Here is an 18,845-nt window from a genome sequence, read left to right on the forward strand (position 1 = left end):
CCCCTTCATACTGATACTCAATAGAAGAAGTTAGAAACTGCAGCTGCCAAGGTAAAGTGCTGTAGTTTTGACAGGAGCAGCAAGCAGACAGGAATGAGAAAGGCCATTCTGTACACCTCTTGTCTCTCATCTCCTCAGCCCCCATCACTCCTCCATCTCCCGTTGGTGGATCGTGAAAGGAAGCCAGAAAACAAGGGAAAGCTGTTCAGAGATCCCCCCTCAGCATCGTACGGCAGAGGATGGGTGGGTAGACTTGGACTCAGAAAATGTAGATTAATAACCAGCATGTTTGGGGCAAAACAAAAGCCCTTGAAATGGGTCTCAATACATGTAATAATTTACTATATGATAAAAGAACCATTCCAAACCCAGCAGAAAGAATTAGTTAATAGTTACAAGACAAATTATTTTGGATGGGGAAAGATGTACACAAAAGTAATTCTGTAAATAATTTAACTGAAAATAGCTAGAAGCAGGTAAAGATGAACATTTATCTGATTGCACAAATGGAGATTTTAAAGCATGAAAACAAAGGTAAAACTCAACAAGAAAAGGATATATTTAGTCTTCAACAATTACATATGTAAAAATAATTCAAAAACTTAAGAAAATATTTGGAAGGGAACATTTGGAAAATATTTAATAGAGGAGAGATTAATATCCTTAATATACAAAGAGCTCTTCTAATTAATAAGGAAAATAAAACATTCTCAGTCAAAAAAGGGCAGAAACAAAGGATGTGACCATATAAAGAAAAAATACACATGGCTAATGAGTAATTGTTGACTTTCATGAGGATTTTGGGAAGACAAATATGCTCATGATAATGGAGGTATAAATTTATACACTCTTTCTAAAGGATGTTTATCAGTGTGTATCAAAAACCTTAAAAATAATTGTTTACTTTGGAAAGATATTTCTTCTGGGACAGTAGGTAGAAAAGCAAGGATGGTTATAGATGGAGATGAGTTAAATCAGATAAGAGTGTGTGTCGGACAGTTCTGCAGTCAGAGAAAAGAAGGTTATGTTGGTGTGAGATTCAGAACAACTCTGTGGGTACTGTAGGAGATCAAGCAGCTTTTGTAAAAGCAGTCAGCAGCAATGTTGCTAGCAGTTAGCTAGCATAAACAGATAAGCAGACTGTTTTCTTTTATGACTTTCTCCAGTGACACTAAATATATCAGAAGTTGGAGTGGACAAAATTGCTTAAGTGAATGCAAAGGGAAACCTGTGGAAGATTGGATCCAGGGGGCTGTCAACTCACTGTAGAGCCTAGCCTTGCTGAAGGCACAAGAAGTGAGGAGACTGAGAAACCACAGAATTAGTATGTTTGAGTAGAACCTGATTGATGTTCTCTTTCTGGGGCTATCTGCTGTAGGGATTATCAAAGGAAGTATTGGCTCTCAGAATAACTTGAATTCATTCCAGGTCTCAGTTCTGATGTATTGTGGCTTCTGACATTGGGGTTGCAATGTCTCGTTTGATTAGGCCTTGGTTTGCCCTGTATCAACAGAGTAACCCTCAATTGTGATAATTCCATTTTTAACCTTTTTATAAAGTCAGGCTAATAGGAAGGGGGACCCCTGAAAAAAGGAATTTATTTATACAAATTTGTGTATTTATTCTTACATGTTTTAACTTTAGTCACCTTCAAAGTACTTTCCATTTGATGCAATACACCTATCAGGACATTTTTTTCCATTATTCAAAAACAGTTTTTGAACTCATCAATTTTTTAAAAAAGATTTTATTTATTTATTTTTAGAGAGAGGGTAAGCGAAGGAGAAAGAAGGAGAGAAACATCAGTATGCGGTTGCCTCTCACTCATGCCCTGCTGGGGACCTGGCCTGCAACCCAGGCAGGTGCCCTGACTGGGAATCAAACCAGTGACTCTTTGATTTGCAGGCTGGCATTCAATCCACAGAGCCACACCAGCCAGGGCTGAAGTCATCAATTTGATGCCTTTTAGTGCTTGTGCCATTTTTTGTTTCATCTCTTCATCACTGGCAAACCATTTCGTGTTGAGGACTTTTTTCATCTGGGGAAACCCAAAATAAAGTTGCTCCAGATGAATAAGGAGGGTAGGGCACGGAAGTCATGCTTTTTTTGGTCAACTGCTGAATACTCAGCATGGTATGAGCAGGTGTACTTATAAATCACCGACCATGAAATAGGCAAATGCATTGAGTCTTCGGAAAAAATTTCATTGAAACCGAATGCAGCTTCTTACAGCAATGCCAGCTGGTACACTGATACAGATGGGTTCCTAGAACACTCACCTAGTGGAGGAAGTCTGTACTATGAGGGGCCCACCCTCCAGAGGATAATTGCAGGGTTTTTTTTGGTCCCCCCCTTGTATTAAATATAAGTCAGAATTAGTTTCACTGGGTACTTGATTGAAGGCAAGAATTGTTCTTCTCTGTTACAGACTATGATTTTATATTCCTCATAATTGCTTCTGTCTCAGGAGTTTTTTATTGTAGACCAATATATCAGATACAAATACATTCATGATTCTGTTCATAGGAGAGCCTCCGTTCTTACCAGAATCTTTTGACCGAATTCTTCTTGATGCACCCTGCAGTGGAATGGGACAGAGACCAAACATGGCTTGTTCTTGGACTTTGAAGGAAGTGACATCATATCAACCATTGCAGCGAAAACTCTTTACTGTGGTATGTGATGATTCTTTACTATGAAAGAAAGTTGGCCTTCACTAGCTTGATGTTTAAAGGACTGAAAGTAGTGTTCACAGCAGCATTATTTTCAATAACCAAAATGTGGAAACAGCTGAAGTGCCCATCAACAGATTAATGAATAAGCAAAAAAAAAAAAAATGATATATAGATACAGTGGAATATTTAGCTTTAAAAAGCAATGAAATTCTGGTACATGCTACATCATGGATGAACTTTGAAAACATTATGCCAGGCACAAAAAGACAAATACTGTATAACTACATTTATATACTATAACTAGAACATGCAAATTCATAGAGACTGGTGGTTACCAGGTGCTGGAGGTATGAAGGAATAGGAGTTATTGTTTAATCAGTGTGTGCAGAGTTTAAGTTTGGGATGATGAAAATAATCTAGAAATGGATAATGGTGATGGCTGCTTAACAGTATGAATGTTCTTAATGCCACTGAATTGTAAACTTAAACATGGTTAACATGGTAAATTTGTTGTATATATTTTACCACTCACAAAAGGACAGAAAAGACCTAGTTTTAAATAACGGGAGTTTCCTTTATGTTGACTTTGTGATAGGCAATAGTAGAATTTCTTCACTGAGATGCAATGAATCTCAAACATTCTGCTTTACAGATGTCACTAGATTATTTACTACTTGATGTAAAAAATTATATATGAAACAAATTACTCTTTTTAATGGTGTTTCTGGATCAGCTTAGATAGCAAATTAAAAGTGGGAAGTCCAGTTATATAACTGTCTAATCAATCATGTGATTGTGTAAAACCAATGTAATATTACGTCAACTGTAAATGAAAAATAAAAAAAGAAGTTGCAAAAGTGGGAAGTCTAGTAGAAATGCAAATGGGAAGTAACAATGTCCAGCATAGGAGATAGGAAAACCATAAAACCTATAAATTTAACTGGTCACCAGTACATTTAAAAGGAAGCCCAGATAGAATATTTGAGAATTTTTCTCAGTCTTACAAGAATGATAGATACAGTAGATTTCACAGAATACAGGTAGCATTTGATCAAGGATTACTTCATTATTTTTTACTCAGATCTTATTATTAATACATAGGTACTGCAATAATGGATGCAATATTAGTCTTTAAAGTTGCCTTTGAGTACATTCCTAGTCATCTCTCCTGTTGTCTCCTTTCATACACAAAGGTGGCACCACTGATAGTGGATTATTTAACTTTTTCTTGTTCTGCTCAGTCTGTGAAGAATGCGTCCTGGGAGTTAAAACAGCAAGCGGCATAAAAGAAGCTTTATTTATAGCTGAAATCCATTTTGATTGGGAGGCGAAATTAGGACACTGTCTTAAAGACCTTTGGGTTTTCTTCCTAGGCCATAGCAAAATGAAAATTCAGAAAGCCTACTTAGGATGCATTACCTCAGTAAAAAGGAACAACTAACAGTGTGAGAGAGAACTGAATTTTCAGCAGGTATTCAGCTGGCATGGATAGAAATTGAGAATGTGGACTTGGAATCAGACAAGCTTTTTTAAAATTATTTTTTCAATTAGAGATGATATGCAGTATTTTATTAGTTTCTGGTGTACATCATGGTGATTAGACACTTACATGAATTGATCACCCCCTTAAGTCTAGTACCCATCTAACACCACATATAGTTCTTGTTGGGTTGGTCAAAAAGACCGTTTAGCTCTGGCTGGTGTGGCTCAGTGGATTGAGTGCTGGCCTGCGAACTGAAGGGTCGCTGGTTCAATTCCCAGTCTGGGCATAAGCCTGGTTTATGGGACAGGTCCCGAGTTGGGGGCATGTGAAAGGCAACCACACATTGATGTTTTTCTCCCTCTTTTCTCCCTCTCTTTCCCTCTCTCTAAAATAAGTAAATAAAATCTTTTTTAAAAAGTCCATTTGTTTTTTTCCATAAAATAGACATTTTTCATTTTCACCAATACATTTATTTACTTGGATATTTTGAGTAAGCTGGCTCCCTTGTGATATAATGTTGACTGTTCTCAATTAATGTCTCGAATCAATCACTATCAACTTGAACTGGTCTGTCCAACCATGGGAAATCGTCCAGCGGGACATCTCCAGCAGGGAACTTTGCAAACCACTTTTGACACGTTCCATCACTCACAGCACCTTCTTCATACAGTGCACCAATGTTTTTTGGGGTTCTCTTTTGCGTTTCAATTGCATTTTTACCTTTTTTGAAATAATAAAGCATAACATGCTGAAAACGTCGCATATTTTCTCCCATCTTCAATTATTGAAATTGCTACACAAAAATTTACCAATTTTGATTTTTTTTTTGATGGCCAGTGATACGACAGTTGTCACAGTACAATCTAATAACATTTTTTCAAATGAAGTTAAAGATAACTAAGTACTAGTAGAGCCATCTTATGGGAAAAAACAAACCTTTCAGTTAACCCAATTGCCTATATTCCCCACGCTATACTTTACATCCCTGTGGTTGTTTTTATAACTGGAAATTTGTACTTCTCAATTCCTTTTACCATCTCCATCCATTCTCCTAACCTCCTCCCATCTGGCCACCATCAACTTGTTCTCTGTACCTATGAATTTCTTTTTGTTTAGCCTCTTCATTTAATTTATTTTTTAGATTCCACATATAAGTGATATCATATAGTATTTTTCTCTGTCTGACATATTTCATTTGGCATAATACTTGCTAGGTCCATCCATGTTGTTGCAGATGGTAAGGTTTCATTCTTTTTTATGGCTGAGTCATATTGAATGTATGTACCATTTCTTTATCCATTCATGCACTGATGGACACTTAGGTTGCTTCTATATTTGACTGTTGTGAATAATGCTGCAGTGAACATGAGGGATGTGTATATCTTTTTGAATTAGTGCTTTGGATTCCAGAAGTGGAATTTCTAGGTCATATGGTAGTTTTTTAAAAATTGTTTTGAGGAACCACCATAGAGCTTTTCATACTGGCTGCACCAATTTACAATTCTACCAACAGTGCATGAAGATTCCTTTTTCTCCCCATATGAAAATATTATTCTCCACATACTCCTTCATCAACACTTGTTTTTGGTTGGTTTATTGATGGTAGTCATTCTGATGGGTGAAGTGATATTTCATTGTGGTTTTAGTAGGCTTTTCCCTGATGATTAGTGATGTTGAGCATCTTTTCAAATGTTTCTTGGCCATCTGTACATCCTCTTCGGTGAAATGTCTGTACAGGTTCTCTGCCCTTCTTAAAATATGATTTTTTTGTGTGTTAAATTATATGAGTAACTTAACATATTTTGAATATTAACCCTTTATCAAATGTATCATGGGCAAATATCTTCATTCAGTAGGTTGTCTTTTTCTTTTGTTGATGGTTTTCTTTGCTGTGTAGAAACTTTTAGTTTGGTGTAGTTCGATTTGTTTAATTTTTCTCTAATTTTCCTTGCCTGAGCAGATAGATCCAAAAAAATAATAATGCTAAGAGTGATGACACAGAGTTTACTGCTTATGCTTTCTTCTAGGATTTTTATGGTTTCAGGTCTTATCTTTATGTCCTTAATCCTTTTTCACTTTATTCTTGTATTTGGTGTAAGAAAATAATCTTGTTTCAGTATTTTACATGTATTTGTTTGCTTTTCTCAACATTTGAAAAGACTGTCATTACCCCATTTGTATATTCTTGCCTTCTTTATTATAGATTGATTGACTATAGAGGTTTGGGTTTATTTCAGGGATCTCTATTATGTTCCATTGATCTATGTGTCTATTTTTATGCCAGTACCTCATGCCATTTTTATTACTGTATTCATGGAGCATAGGTTGATGTCGGATAGCATAGTATCTCCAACTTGACTCTACTGTCTCAAGATTGCTTTGGCTATTTGGGGTCTTTTGTGATTTCATATAAATTTTAGGATTATTTGTTTTATTTCTGTGAAAAATGCCACTGGTATTTTGATAGGGGTTGCGCTGAATTTATAGATTCCTTAGAGTAGCAGGGACATTTTAATGATATTAATTCTTCCTGTCCATGAGCATGGAATATCATTCCATTTATTTGTATCTTCTTCAGTTTTGTCCTTTAGTGTTTTATAGTTTTCCACATACAGGTCTTTTATTGCCTTGGTTAAATTTATTCCTAGGTATTATATTCTTTGATGGAATTGTAAATGGGATTTTTTTTTAATTTGTCTTTCTGATTTTGGTGCATAAAAATCCAACCAATATCTAATACTAATTTTGTATCCTGCTACTTTACTAAATTATTTATTAAATCTAATAGTGTTTTGGTGGAAAATGGTGGAATAGATAATGTCATATGTGAATAATGACAATTTTACTTCTAACTTTCCAATTTGGATGACTATTATTTCTTTTTCTTGTCTGATTGCTTTGGCTAGAACTATGTTGAATAAAAGTGGTAAAAGTGGACATTGTCTTGTACCTGGTATTAAGGAAGACGCTTTTAGTTTTCCACCATTGAGGAGGATGTTAGCTGTGGGTTTTACATATATGACCCTTACCATGTTCCTTCTATTTCAACTTTGCTAAGAGTTTTGTTTTTTTTTAAATCATAAATGGATGTTGGATTTTTATCAAATGGTTTTCTGCATTTATTGATAGGACCATATAAGTTTTATCCTTTATTTTATTTATGTTGTATATCATATTAATTGATTTGTGTATAATGAGCCAGGAATAAATTCCACTTGATCATGGTATATGATCTTTTTAATATATTGCTGAATTCAGTTTGCTAATATTTTGTTGAAGACTTTTGCATCTTTATCATGATGATTAGCCTATAAGGTTTTTAAATTTTCATGACGTTTTAAAATTAAATTTACCAACTGTAAAAAATTAATTTCTCTGTTCATAGTTGTATCTTTAATTCCATTCATTTTATTTGGATTTACTTTTCCTTGTGTTAAAATAGGTACAATACCAATTTTTCCAAATAGGAACCTGTGGGTGGTAAATTTCTTGAGTTAACAAATGCCTTTTTTTCCCCCTCATCCTTGAATGAGGGTTTGTATGAATATAAAAATTCTTGTTCATTGTCATTTTCCCTGTAACACTGAACATATTATTTCAGTTTCTAGTAGCATCTTCTTGCCAATAAGAAATGTGCTTAAAGACCCAGTAATTACACCAGACCATTTATTCTTTTATTTGTTTTTATATTATAGTTTTATATTTTAATTTTTCAAGTACAGTTGAAATTGAACATTATTATTTTCATATGTACAGCATAGTAGACACTTATGTAAGTTAAGAAGTGATCTTCCCATTAAGTCTAATACAGTATTATTGACTATATTTCCTATGCTGCATTTTACATCCCCATTGCAGTTTTGTAACTGCTGATTTGTACTTCTGAATCCCTTTGCCTTTTTCAGCCAACCGCCGGATTCCCCTCCCACCTGGCAATCATCAGTTCGTTCTCTGTATCTATGAGTTTCTTCCTGTTTTGCTTGTTCATTTGTTTTTTAGATTCCACATATAAGTGAAATCATATAGTATTTGTCTGGCTTATTTCACTTAGCATTATATTCTCTGGATTCATTTATGTTGTTGTTAATGGTAAGATTTCATTCTTTTTATGGCTGAGTAATATTCCATTGTATTTATGTACCATATCTTCTTTATTCAATTGTCTATGGATGGACACTTAGGCTGCTTCCATATCTTGGCTATTGTAAATAATGTTGCAATGAACATAGGGATGTATATGTCTTTTTAATTAGTGTTTTGAATTTCTTTGGATAAATGCCCAGAAGTGGGAATTGTGGGTCTTGTGGTAGTTCTATTTTTAATTTTTTGAAGAACCCCATTTTGTTTTCCATGTTTTCTCCCTCCTTTTTTCCTCTCTCTTTCTTCCTTTTTTCCTTCCTTTCTCCTTCCTTCCATCTTTCCTTCCTTCCTTCCTTCCTTCCTTCCTTCTCTTTTTATTTTGTTGGTAGTATTTTTTTTCTGACTTTGGTACCAGGGTAATTAATGCTGGTCTCTTTCCTCTTTAATTTTTTGCAATAGTTTAAGAAAGTGAGGTGGTTTGGAATGTTTGGTAAAATTCATCTATGAAGCCTTATGCTCCAGGGCTTTTGTTCATTGTGAGTTTTTTTGATTACTTATTTGATTAGTTGATCAATTTGTTCATTTTTTCTTTGTGATTCAGTCATGGGAGATGTATTTTTTTTTTTAGGAAATTATCCATTTTTATTCTAAGTTGCCCAGTTTGTTGGCATATATTTGTTTGTAGTCTTTTCTTATAATTCTTTGTATTTATGTGATGTTGTTGTAACTTCTCTTTCATTTTTCATTTTATTTATGTGGGCCCTCTTTTTTTCTTGATGAGTCTGGCTGAAAGTTTGTCAATCTTGCTTATCTTTTCAGAGAACGAACTCTTGATTTCATTGATCTTTTCTGTTTTTTAAGACCCTATTTTGTTTATTTTTTCCCTGAGCTTCATTATTTCCTTCCATTTACTTACCTTGGGTTTTGTTTTCTCTTCTTTTTCTGTAAAGTTTGATTGTTTATTTGATATTTTTCTAGTTTCCTGATGAAAACTAGTGCCAGAATCAGATACATCTTGATTGGAGTCATGCATCCAACACATAAGTGACTTCAGGTACATTGATTTACTCAGTGGAGAGAGGAACCATACCTCATAGTTTTTAAAAGGGTTTATTGAGAAAACCCATGTAAAGTGCTGAAAATAATAGCTGGCCCATAGTAACAAAATTTAAATTTTGATCAGCATATTCTGGTTTAAAAAGTATTTGTATATAATATATATATTTTAAAGGATTTTCATTAAAATTTAAAAGGATAAACATTAATCATTTGGGACAAATTCATTTTTGTATAATACTTCATTTCTTGACTCATTTATTTATTGGAAATATTCATTGAGCATTACTATATGTAACACATTATTCTAAGTGCTGACAACACAGTAGTGAAAAAATAAACAGTCCTGCCCTTATTCATGAGGTTTCTATTTTGATCAATGAGGAAAAGTAACAAATGGATGAGTAAGTTACAGTTTATTACAAGATATAATCTTATGGAGCAAACTGTACAAAGCAAGGGCAGATAGGAGTGCTAAGTTGGAATAGTTACAGTTTCATATGGGGTAATCAGGGTGGGTATTGCGGGAAAGGTGGCATATAAGCAAGGATAAGAAATTTTGAAGGAGGAAACAATGCAGAGAATCCAAAGAGCTTCCCAGGCTAAAGCACTGACCCTGTCAGGGGAGTGTGCCAAGTGTCTTACAGAACAGCAGAGCCGGAGGTTGTTAAAGCAGAGTGAGCAGGTGTTCAAGGTGAGGTCAGAAAGGTAGCGAAAGGCCTTTTTTGTGTAGAGCCTTGACAGCCACTGTCAGGACTTGGGCTTTGACTCCAAGTGTTAATGGAAGGCATTTGAAGGGTTCTGAGCTGAGAAGTAACGAGTTTAAAAGTACTGGTCTGGCTACCACACTGAGAATAGATTGTAGAATGGCAAAGGGTAAGAAGGGGGACTAAGCGGGGGACTAAGCAGAAGACTGTTGCAGTAATCCAGGCAAAGATCATGAGGCATGGACCAGAATGGTAGCTGTGGAGTGGTGAAAAGTAACCAGTATCTGGGTATATTTCAAAGGCAGAGACAATAGGATTTGCTCATGTATGGGGAATGTGAGAGAGAAATATGATAAAGGATATTCTAAGATTTGGGGATTTGAACATATGGAAAGATGGAAATACTTCAACAGAGTTCAGAGGGAATATAGGGTTTAGTTTGGGACATGTCAAATCCCATAGTAGGAATTATGGGAATGTATGAATATGGAATTTTTTTTCATGGCAAGGGGCTCTGGTGGAAGTTTATTTTTATTTTTTTATTTTGATCATTGTGTTTTATATGTAAATTATATGTTATTATTTATACTATTTCAGTATCCCAATTTTGCATCCTTTGCCCCCATGTACCAAGCACCTCCCCCCACTCCCTCAGGCAATCCCCGCACCTTTGTTCATGTCTATGGGTCATACATTCATAAGATCTTTGGCTACTTCATTTCCTGTACTGTATTTTTGCTATCCTGTAACTACCAATTTGTACTTCTTAATCCCCTCACCTCTTTACCCATTCTCCCACACGTCTCTCCCATTTGGCAACCACCAAAATGCTCTCAGTATCCATAATTATCTCTGGTTTTGATTGCTTAGATGTTTTTCAGATTCAATTGCTGATAAATATGTATTTATTGCCAATTTATTGTTCCTAGTTTTGATCTTCTTTTTCTTAAAAAGATCCTTTGACATTTCATATAATGGGTTGGTGATGATGAACTCCTTTAGTTTTTTCTTGCCTGGGAATCTCTTTATGTGCCCTTCCATTCTAAATGATAACATTATAGGGTAGAGTAATCTTGGCTATAGGTTTCTGCTTCTCATGACTTTGTATATTTGTTGCCCCAAGATAATGGGAGGAGTAAGTGGAACCCACACTAACCTACTTCCAGGACCAACCTGGAATTACAACTAAATTGTAGAGAAATCATCTGGAATAAACAACTGAACTGCTACAGGAGAGAAGCCTTATAACTACAGACAGAAGAAACAGTTTCACCACAATGTGACTGATATGAAGTGCAGAGGAGATGTGAGAGGGCTAGCTGGGCCCCCATGGGTGGTAGCTGAAGTGCTAGAGGGACATTTCAGTGGCCGGGGTGTTTTTCTGGAGAAGTTGGGGTCTAAACCCCAAGCCTATAGCACCAGAGCTGGAAAAGAACCCAGATAACACCCAGCTGTGAAAAGCGACAGGGTTTCTCTCTGCTAGGGAGAGATGGCTGGAGTCCTAGAGAGCCTTTTAAAGGGCCGAAGCACAAAATTTCATTTGCAGCCACTTACATTGGACTCCAACAAAGGCTGAGGTGAGGGTGCAGATTGGTCTAGAGACGCTTGAGGAGAGACAAGACAGTGACTTTGGGGAGACAACTGAGGGAGCAGCTGCTGGGATCCCAGTGCAGAGTCATCCACCGTAGTGCAGCAGCCATCTTGCTCAGGCAGACTACTCTTCCTCCCAGTGACATCAGCCCAGTGATGTCAGCAGGAATTACTCTGCCCCACCCTGTGGTGCTTAAACCGGACTGTTAATTACTAGAAGAGAATCCAGAAAGAAAAAACAGTGGTAAATACTAGATGTTCCCAAGATGAATTCCACCCAGTCTTCATGATTTGCAATATTTTCTCTCCTGTGTAGATTTTTAAAAAAGATTTTATTGATTTATTTTTAGAGAGAGGGGAAAGGAGGGAGAAAGAGAGCTAGAGAAACATAAATATATGGCCTCTCACATGACCCCTACCACAAACCTGGCCTGCAACTCAGGCATGTGCCCTGACTGGGAATCGAACCAGTGACCCTTTGGTTCATAGGCCAGCACTCAATCCACTGAACCACACCAGGTAGGGCATAGTTTTTTAACATTCATTTCTTGTCCTTCAAGTTCGTGCATATTAAGTCACTAGATTTTATAGTAAAGTTTATTTCAAATCTCATATTTTGCTCCTCCTTTCTGTTATCCCATTTTACCTTCCTCTTTTCTCTTATTTTCATTTTAAATTTTGTTTTCTCTCTTGCTATGACTTTTTCCACTCTGCACTCTTACTATTTCTCCCACCTCTAGCCTCTCAAAACCATTCCTTGTCATTGGTCATCTCACATTCCTTTTCCTGCTCTTAAAATAGCCTTGTTCTCTCTCTGCCTTTATCAATCTTTGTTCATTGGTTGTGCATAGGGTGGTTATTATTGCATTCCTTCCATTTTATTTATACATATTCACTATTTTTGTATTTCAAATCTCATATTTTACTGTTCTCTTCTCCTATGCCAACTACATTCTTCCTGCCCTTTCCTTCTTTTTTTGTCTCAAATTTTAATTTTTCCCTGACTTAGCTTGGTTTTCGCTCCACACTCTTAGTATTGCTTCACCCTCTATCATCTCAAAATCACTTCCCTTTCCTCTAGACATCTCTTAAGCTTTTCTTTTTTCCTCTTATTCCTATTCCACCTATATTAAACTTACCTCATTTATTTTTGATAGTGCTATGTTGGATCTTTTTCTACAGTTTGGTTCCTATTTTATTTATTTATTCTTTTTCTCACTATATACTTTTTAAAATTTGTGTCTAAACCTAGTACTATATGTTTCCCTTTTCTTGCTGCATTCTGCCCTCTTCATTCCCTTTCTTATTTATGATGCAAATTTTGCTTTCTCTCATCGCCTTGCTGTGATTCCCTACTCTTACTATTACTCTTCCCTCTGCCTTCTCAAAATTGTTCCTCTTTCACTTAGTCATCTTATATTCATTTCTCCTTTTTTATAGTAGTCTTAATCTCTTCATGCTCTTATTAAACTGACTCATTTGCTGTTTATAGTGTGATTGTAGATGGGGGTTTTCTGTGGGTGGTTTTGTTCTGACAGCACCTGCACAACAGCATACAAGATGTGGTGGGCAGAGTAATTCTCAGTCAGCCAGCTGGAGGGAATGACCCACCAAAGAATGACCCAATGATAATCAAAACCTGATTGTAATCAGAGAGTCAATATAAATGCCATAAAGGTTATCCCAGAAGCATTAAGTTCAGGAGATCAAGGAGACAGTACTACTAAATGCCACAGGTCTCCTACCATAGAAGTTCACACCACAAAGACACAGAGTCAAAGCAGATCAATCTAAGAAGCATAAACAAACAAGAAGAGTCACTTAAATGGGGAGACAAAGAAATAACCCCCAAGTGAAAAAGGAAAGGACGAATCCCAGAAAGAATGCTAAATAAAATAGAAGCAAGTAAACTGTCAGACACTGAGTTCACGTAATGGTTATAAGGAAGCTCAATGAGCTCAGTGAGAACTATTTCAAACTATATTACAAGACCACTGTAATCACAACAGTCTGGTGCTGACATAAGAGATACATAGGTTAATGTAACAGAAGAGAGCCCAGAAATAAACCAGTGTCTCTGTGGTCAATTAATATTTGACAAAGGGGGCACAAGCATAAAATGAGGATAATATAGCCTCTTCAACAAATGGTGCTGAAAGACCTGGAATGGTACATGCAAAAAGCTGAAATTAGACCCCCAATGTACACCATATACCAGGATAAACTCAAAATAGTGAAAAGAGTTAAATTTAAGCCATGACACCATAAAAGTCCTAGAGGAAAACATAAGCAGTAAAATTTCAGATATCTCACATAGCAATATTTTCACCGATACATCCTCAGAGGCAAGGGAAATTAAGGAAATAATAAACAAATGGGACTACAGCAAGTTAAAAATCTTCTGCACAGCTAAAGAAAAATCATCAAAATGAAAAGAGAATCAACTGTGTGGGAAAATATATTTGCTAATGATACCTTGGAGAAGGATTTGATCTCCAAAATATGTGAAGAACTCATGACTCAACCCTAGGAAGAAAAACAATTCAATTGAAAAGTGGGCAAAGGATCTTAATAGACATTTCTCCAAGGAAGACATACAGAGGTCCCATAGGCATATGAACAGATGCTCAGCATCTCTAGCCATCAGAGATATGCAAATTAAAACTACAATGAGAGACTACTTTACACCAGTCAGAATGGCCATCATTAACAAATCAACAAACAACAAGTGCTGGAAAGGTTGTAGAGAAAAAGGAACCCTAGCGCACTGTTGGTGGAAATGGAGACTGATGCAGCCACTGTGGAAAACAGTGTGGAATTTCCTCAAAAAACTGAAAATGGAACTGCGTTTTGATCCACTGATTCCACTACTGGTATTATACCTTAAGAATCCCAAAGCACCAATCAAAAGAACCTATGCACCCCTATGTTCATAACAGCATTATTTACAATAGCCAAGTGCCGGAAACAGCCTGTGTCCATCAGTAAATGAGTGGATCAAAAAACTGTGGTATATTTACACAATGGAATACAACCCAGCAGAAAGAAAGATGGAACTCCTACTTTTAGTGACAGTCTGGATAGAACTAGAGAGTGTTAGCTAAGTGAAGTAAGCTAGGCAGTGAAAGACAAATACCATATGATCTCACTTACAACAGGAACCTAATGAATAAAACCGATAAACGAGTAAAATAGAACCAGAGGCATGGAAAGAAGGAACAACCTGACAGGGACCAGAGGGGAGATGGGAGGGGGAAAAGGGAGGAAAGAAGGGGAAGGGTCTAGCTAAAGAACAAGTATAAATGACCCACAGACATGGACAACAGGGCGGGGATTGACTGTGGGAGCGGGGGTTGACTGAGACAGAGAAGAGCAGTGGACAAAATTGGGACAACTGTAATAGAACAACAATTTTTTAAAAAAACTACATAAAGGAAAACTCTTGACTAATTAAAAAAAAAAACTTTCTATCTCCTCGGTTGGTATTTTTCTGCTTGTCTGCTCTCTGCTGTTAAAAGAAATAAAACTTTCAAAAAAAATATTTCTTGCTAATCCATTCTAGCCTGCATAGTTTCTTTTGAGAACGGTCTTATGGGAACTCCTCTGTAGGTATCTAACTGCTTTTGTCTTACTGCTTTTAAGATTCTCTTTATCTTTAGTGTTTGACATTTTAATTATAATGTTTCTTAGAGCAGGTGTCCTTGCAGCCATCTTGTTTTTGATTCTCTGTGCTTCCTGGACTTGTATGTCTATTTCCTTCACTATATTAGGGAAGTTTTCTTTCATTATGTTTTCAAATAGATTTCCAATTTCTAGTTCTTTCTCTTCTCCTTCTGCTACCCCTATGAGATGAATTTTATAACACTTGAAGCTGTCCTATAGGCTCCTTACACTGTCATCGTTTTTCTTTTTATTCTTTTTTTTTGTTGTTCCGATTGGTTGTTGTTTTTTTTTTTTTTTTGGTTTTGTTTTTGTTTTTTGGGTTTTTTTAATTTAAAGATTTTATTTACTTATTTTTTTAAGATTTTATTTGTCTATTTTTAGAGGGGAAGGGAGGGAGATAGAGAGAGAAACATTAGTGTGCGGTTGCTGGGAGTTATGGCCTGCAACCCAGGCATGTACCCTGGCTGGGAATCGAACCTGGGACACTTTGGTTCCCAGTCAGCGCTCAATCTACTGAGCTACGCCAGCCAGGGCGCTGATTGGTTGTTTTTTGCTTTCTTATGTTCCAAGTCATAGATTTAATTCTTGGCTTCATCCACTCGACTGTTGTTTCCCTATGAGTTGTTATTTACTTCATTTTGTGTATCCTTTGTTTCTGACTGGATATTTTTTATGCTGTTGAGGTCCTCACTAAGGTCCTTGAGCATCCTTATGACCAGTGTTTTCAGTCCTACATATGACAGATTTCTTATCTCTATTTTGTTTAGTTCTTTTTCTGGAGTTTTGATTTGTTCTTTCATTTGAGCCACGTTTCTTTGCCTCCTCATTGTGACAGACTCCCTCTGTTTGTTTTGGTGTATTAGATAGAGCTGCTATGACTCCCTGTCTTGGTAGTGTGGCCTAATGTAGTAGGTGTCCTGCAAGGTCCAGAGGCACAGCCTCCCTATAACACAAGTTGGGTACTTGACGTGTATTCTTTGTGTGGGCTGAATATACTCTCCTCTTGTAGTTGAGCCTTGATTGCTGTTGGCATGGCAATGGGAGGGATTTACCCAGGCCAGACATCTGCAAGAATTGGGTTTGACCACTTACCACCAACCTCTGCCCTTTGTGGAGCATCAGTTGTGTGGGGGCAGGGTGGTGGTGCTCTGATAATGGTCTGTAGCTGTACACTGGGTGTCCATGCTCTGAGGGTTCCCCAAGTGGTGCAGGCTTACATTAGCCCCCACTTGTGTTTTGCCCACGACTACCCTACATGAGCTATAAAGCAGTCTTCAGATGGCTGCTACTTGTGCTGGGCTGGGAGGTTCCCAGGCAAAGCCAAACTGTGAAGCCAGGCTGGCTGCTGCTAATACTCAGCCTGGAGGACTTAGCAAGAGGTGTGGGGGCTAGGGGATCACTGAGGCTGCCAGTTGCTTTTTTGAGAGGATTTAGGATGTTGTGGAGCATGTGGCAAGACCAGCCATTCTTATGAAAAAAACCACAGTTAACAGCTTGTGTTCACTGATAAGTTGAGTGCAACAGAGCCTCAGGGGATCTCCAAGACAGGGCAAACTGTGTTAGCCAGGTTGATTGAGTCTCAGAAATGGCACCTGCCTGCAGGCTTTGTAGCTCTGTGGAGTGAGGGTTCAGAAAAGGGACAATGGCCTCTGCCTATCTCTCTATGTGGGGAAAGCTGTCCCCCAGCTCTTCCTTGATGCCAGAAAATTCAATTCTTTCCCTGTGCCATTGGTGCCTTTCAAACTGTTACCTGTTGGAGCTCAGAGGGAGTCTGAGTAAGTCTTTCTGTGGGTTCTATAAAAGGAACTGCATGGGACTTTAGTGGTTTCTTCCACCAACTTAATCCCAGCTGGTTTGTGCAACTAGAAGTTATGGGGACTTAGCTTCCTGGCACTGGAACCCTGGGCTGGGGGCCCTGGTGTTGGGCTGGGAGTACTGGTTCCTGAGACATCCCTATTGAATTTTTATCTACCGCACATGGATGTGGACCCACCCATTCTGCATCTCCACCCCTCCTACCAGTCTGAATGGATGTGGTTTCTTTAATTCCATAGTTGTCAGGCATCCATTCGAGTTGATTTCTGACGGTTCTGAGTGATGGTTGTTCTATAGCTTAGTTGTAATTTTGATGTGGTTGTGTAAGGAGGTAAGATATGTTTACCTATGCCTCCATCTTGTTCAGAAGTTTCATGAATATGGAATTTAAAAAGAAGATTGGCCTAAGAATAAACATTTGGTAATCTAAAGTCATAAAACCAAATGATCATATTTGGGCAAGTCTTGGTCCAAATGGGATTTAAAGGCTCCAAGATAATGACATGTATCTAGTCTGGAACATCGATTAGGAAAAAATCCTGATCATACAGACAATCATTTTATTTACCCCAGATATTTGGAAGGTATCATATAGATATAAAATTCCTTAAAATGTTTAGTTAGCCTTTGGCTACATGTAGTCTGCTCACATTTTTCTTTAGGCAGTGAAGCTGCTGAAGCCAGGGGGAGTGCTGGTTTATAGCACGTGCACAGTCACACTGGCAGAGAATGAAGAGCAAGTGGCCTGGGCCCTGATGACATTTCCTTTTCTTCAGCTTCAGGCCCAGGTAAGAACACGTTGCGTTTCCTTAGTGTGACATGATACATCATGGAATCTTAAGAGCAGTGATAAACACAGGCTGTTTTATGAAGAAATATGTCAGGTGAAACTTTCAAAACAAATTGCCATAAGCAAAAATACTTCTCTCATTAAATCTCTTTTACACTGTCCATAGAGAATTTCACATTCTTCAGAGTTTTTCCCTGTGTAATTGTGTTAAAATGCCACAGAACTCAGGTGTATTTTTGTTAGATCTTTCTTCTTACTGTGACTCTGTTCATGTTGCTCAGAATTTTGTTTGCAGAAGTATTTTTCCCCTTTCCAGTTACAGATTTTTCAAATAAGGAACATTTTTAGCAGTTTTTCTCATGTCACATCAAAGCCCAAGCAAATTTCGAAATAACTGGGCTATCAAAAGACTAACAAGGTGGGGAGATGGCTCAGGATTGTTGCTTCTTTACAGTTTCTTATGTAAATTAGGTAACATTTTAAAAGCTGTCTTTTACTTTATTTTACCTAGCACTGTCTTTCTGTTATGATGTTTATTGAAAAGATACCTATAACTAGATTTTTAGTCCATGATGTTTGAGATTAAGCTTACATCTATATAATACTCATTCATTCAGATACATTGAACATATAACTTTAATACCTTCCTGTGTAGAATTCTAGTAGGTAATTGGAATACATAAATAAAAAGCAATCTGGAGATGGTTTCTCATTGCAGAAATTAATTACATTGTAGATGAAAGGAAGACTTCAGAATTCACTTGGCATTTTGTGTGTGTATGTACATATATACCTAATATATATCTAAAAGAGGTTCCCCCATGGATTAATAAACGATAGCTTTTAAGACATATACCTAAGAAAATATATCTTCAGTAACATACAGACATTTGTCTGTGAAATGGGGACTTAGATTAGGATTATGGATCTTTTGCACAGTTGTTTGCAAGTATTCCTGATAATTCTTTATTCCTCTAAACTGATTG

General features: G+C 36.9%; 1 protein-coding gene across 2 annotated transcripts in view; it reads left to right on the forward strand.

Moving 5' to 3' along the window:
• Positions 1-18,845, forward strand: part of NSUN6 (NOP2/Sun RNA methyltransferase 6) — a 51,624-nt gene that overhangs the window by 31,399 nt on the left and 1,380 nt on the right. Inside the window, exons 9-10 of one of the 2 annotated variants that reach the window (XM_045857666.1) lie at positions 2,527-2,675; positions 17,732-17,857. In XM_045857666.1, coding sequence (XP_045713622.1) covers positions 2,527-2,675; positions 17,732-17,857 — 275 coding nt within the window. The remainder of the gene's footprint in view (positions 1-2,526; positions 2,676-17,731; positions 17,858-18,845) is intronic. The other variant, XM_045857667.1, reaches the window with a different exon arrangement.

The sequence above is a fragment of the Phyllostomus hastatus genome, unplaced genomic scaffold (genome assembly GCF_019186645.2).
Source record: "Phyllostomus hastatus isolate PE091 unplaced genomic scaffold, TTU_PhHast_1.1 phas_scaffold_1674, whole genome shotgun sequence".
NCBI classification, from domain to species: domain Eukaryota; kingdom Metazoa; phylum Chordata; class Mammalia; order Chiroptera; family Phyllostomidae; genus Phyllostomus; species Phyllostomus hastatus.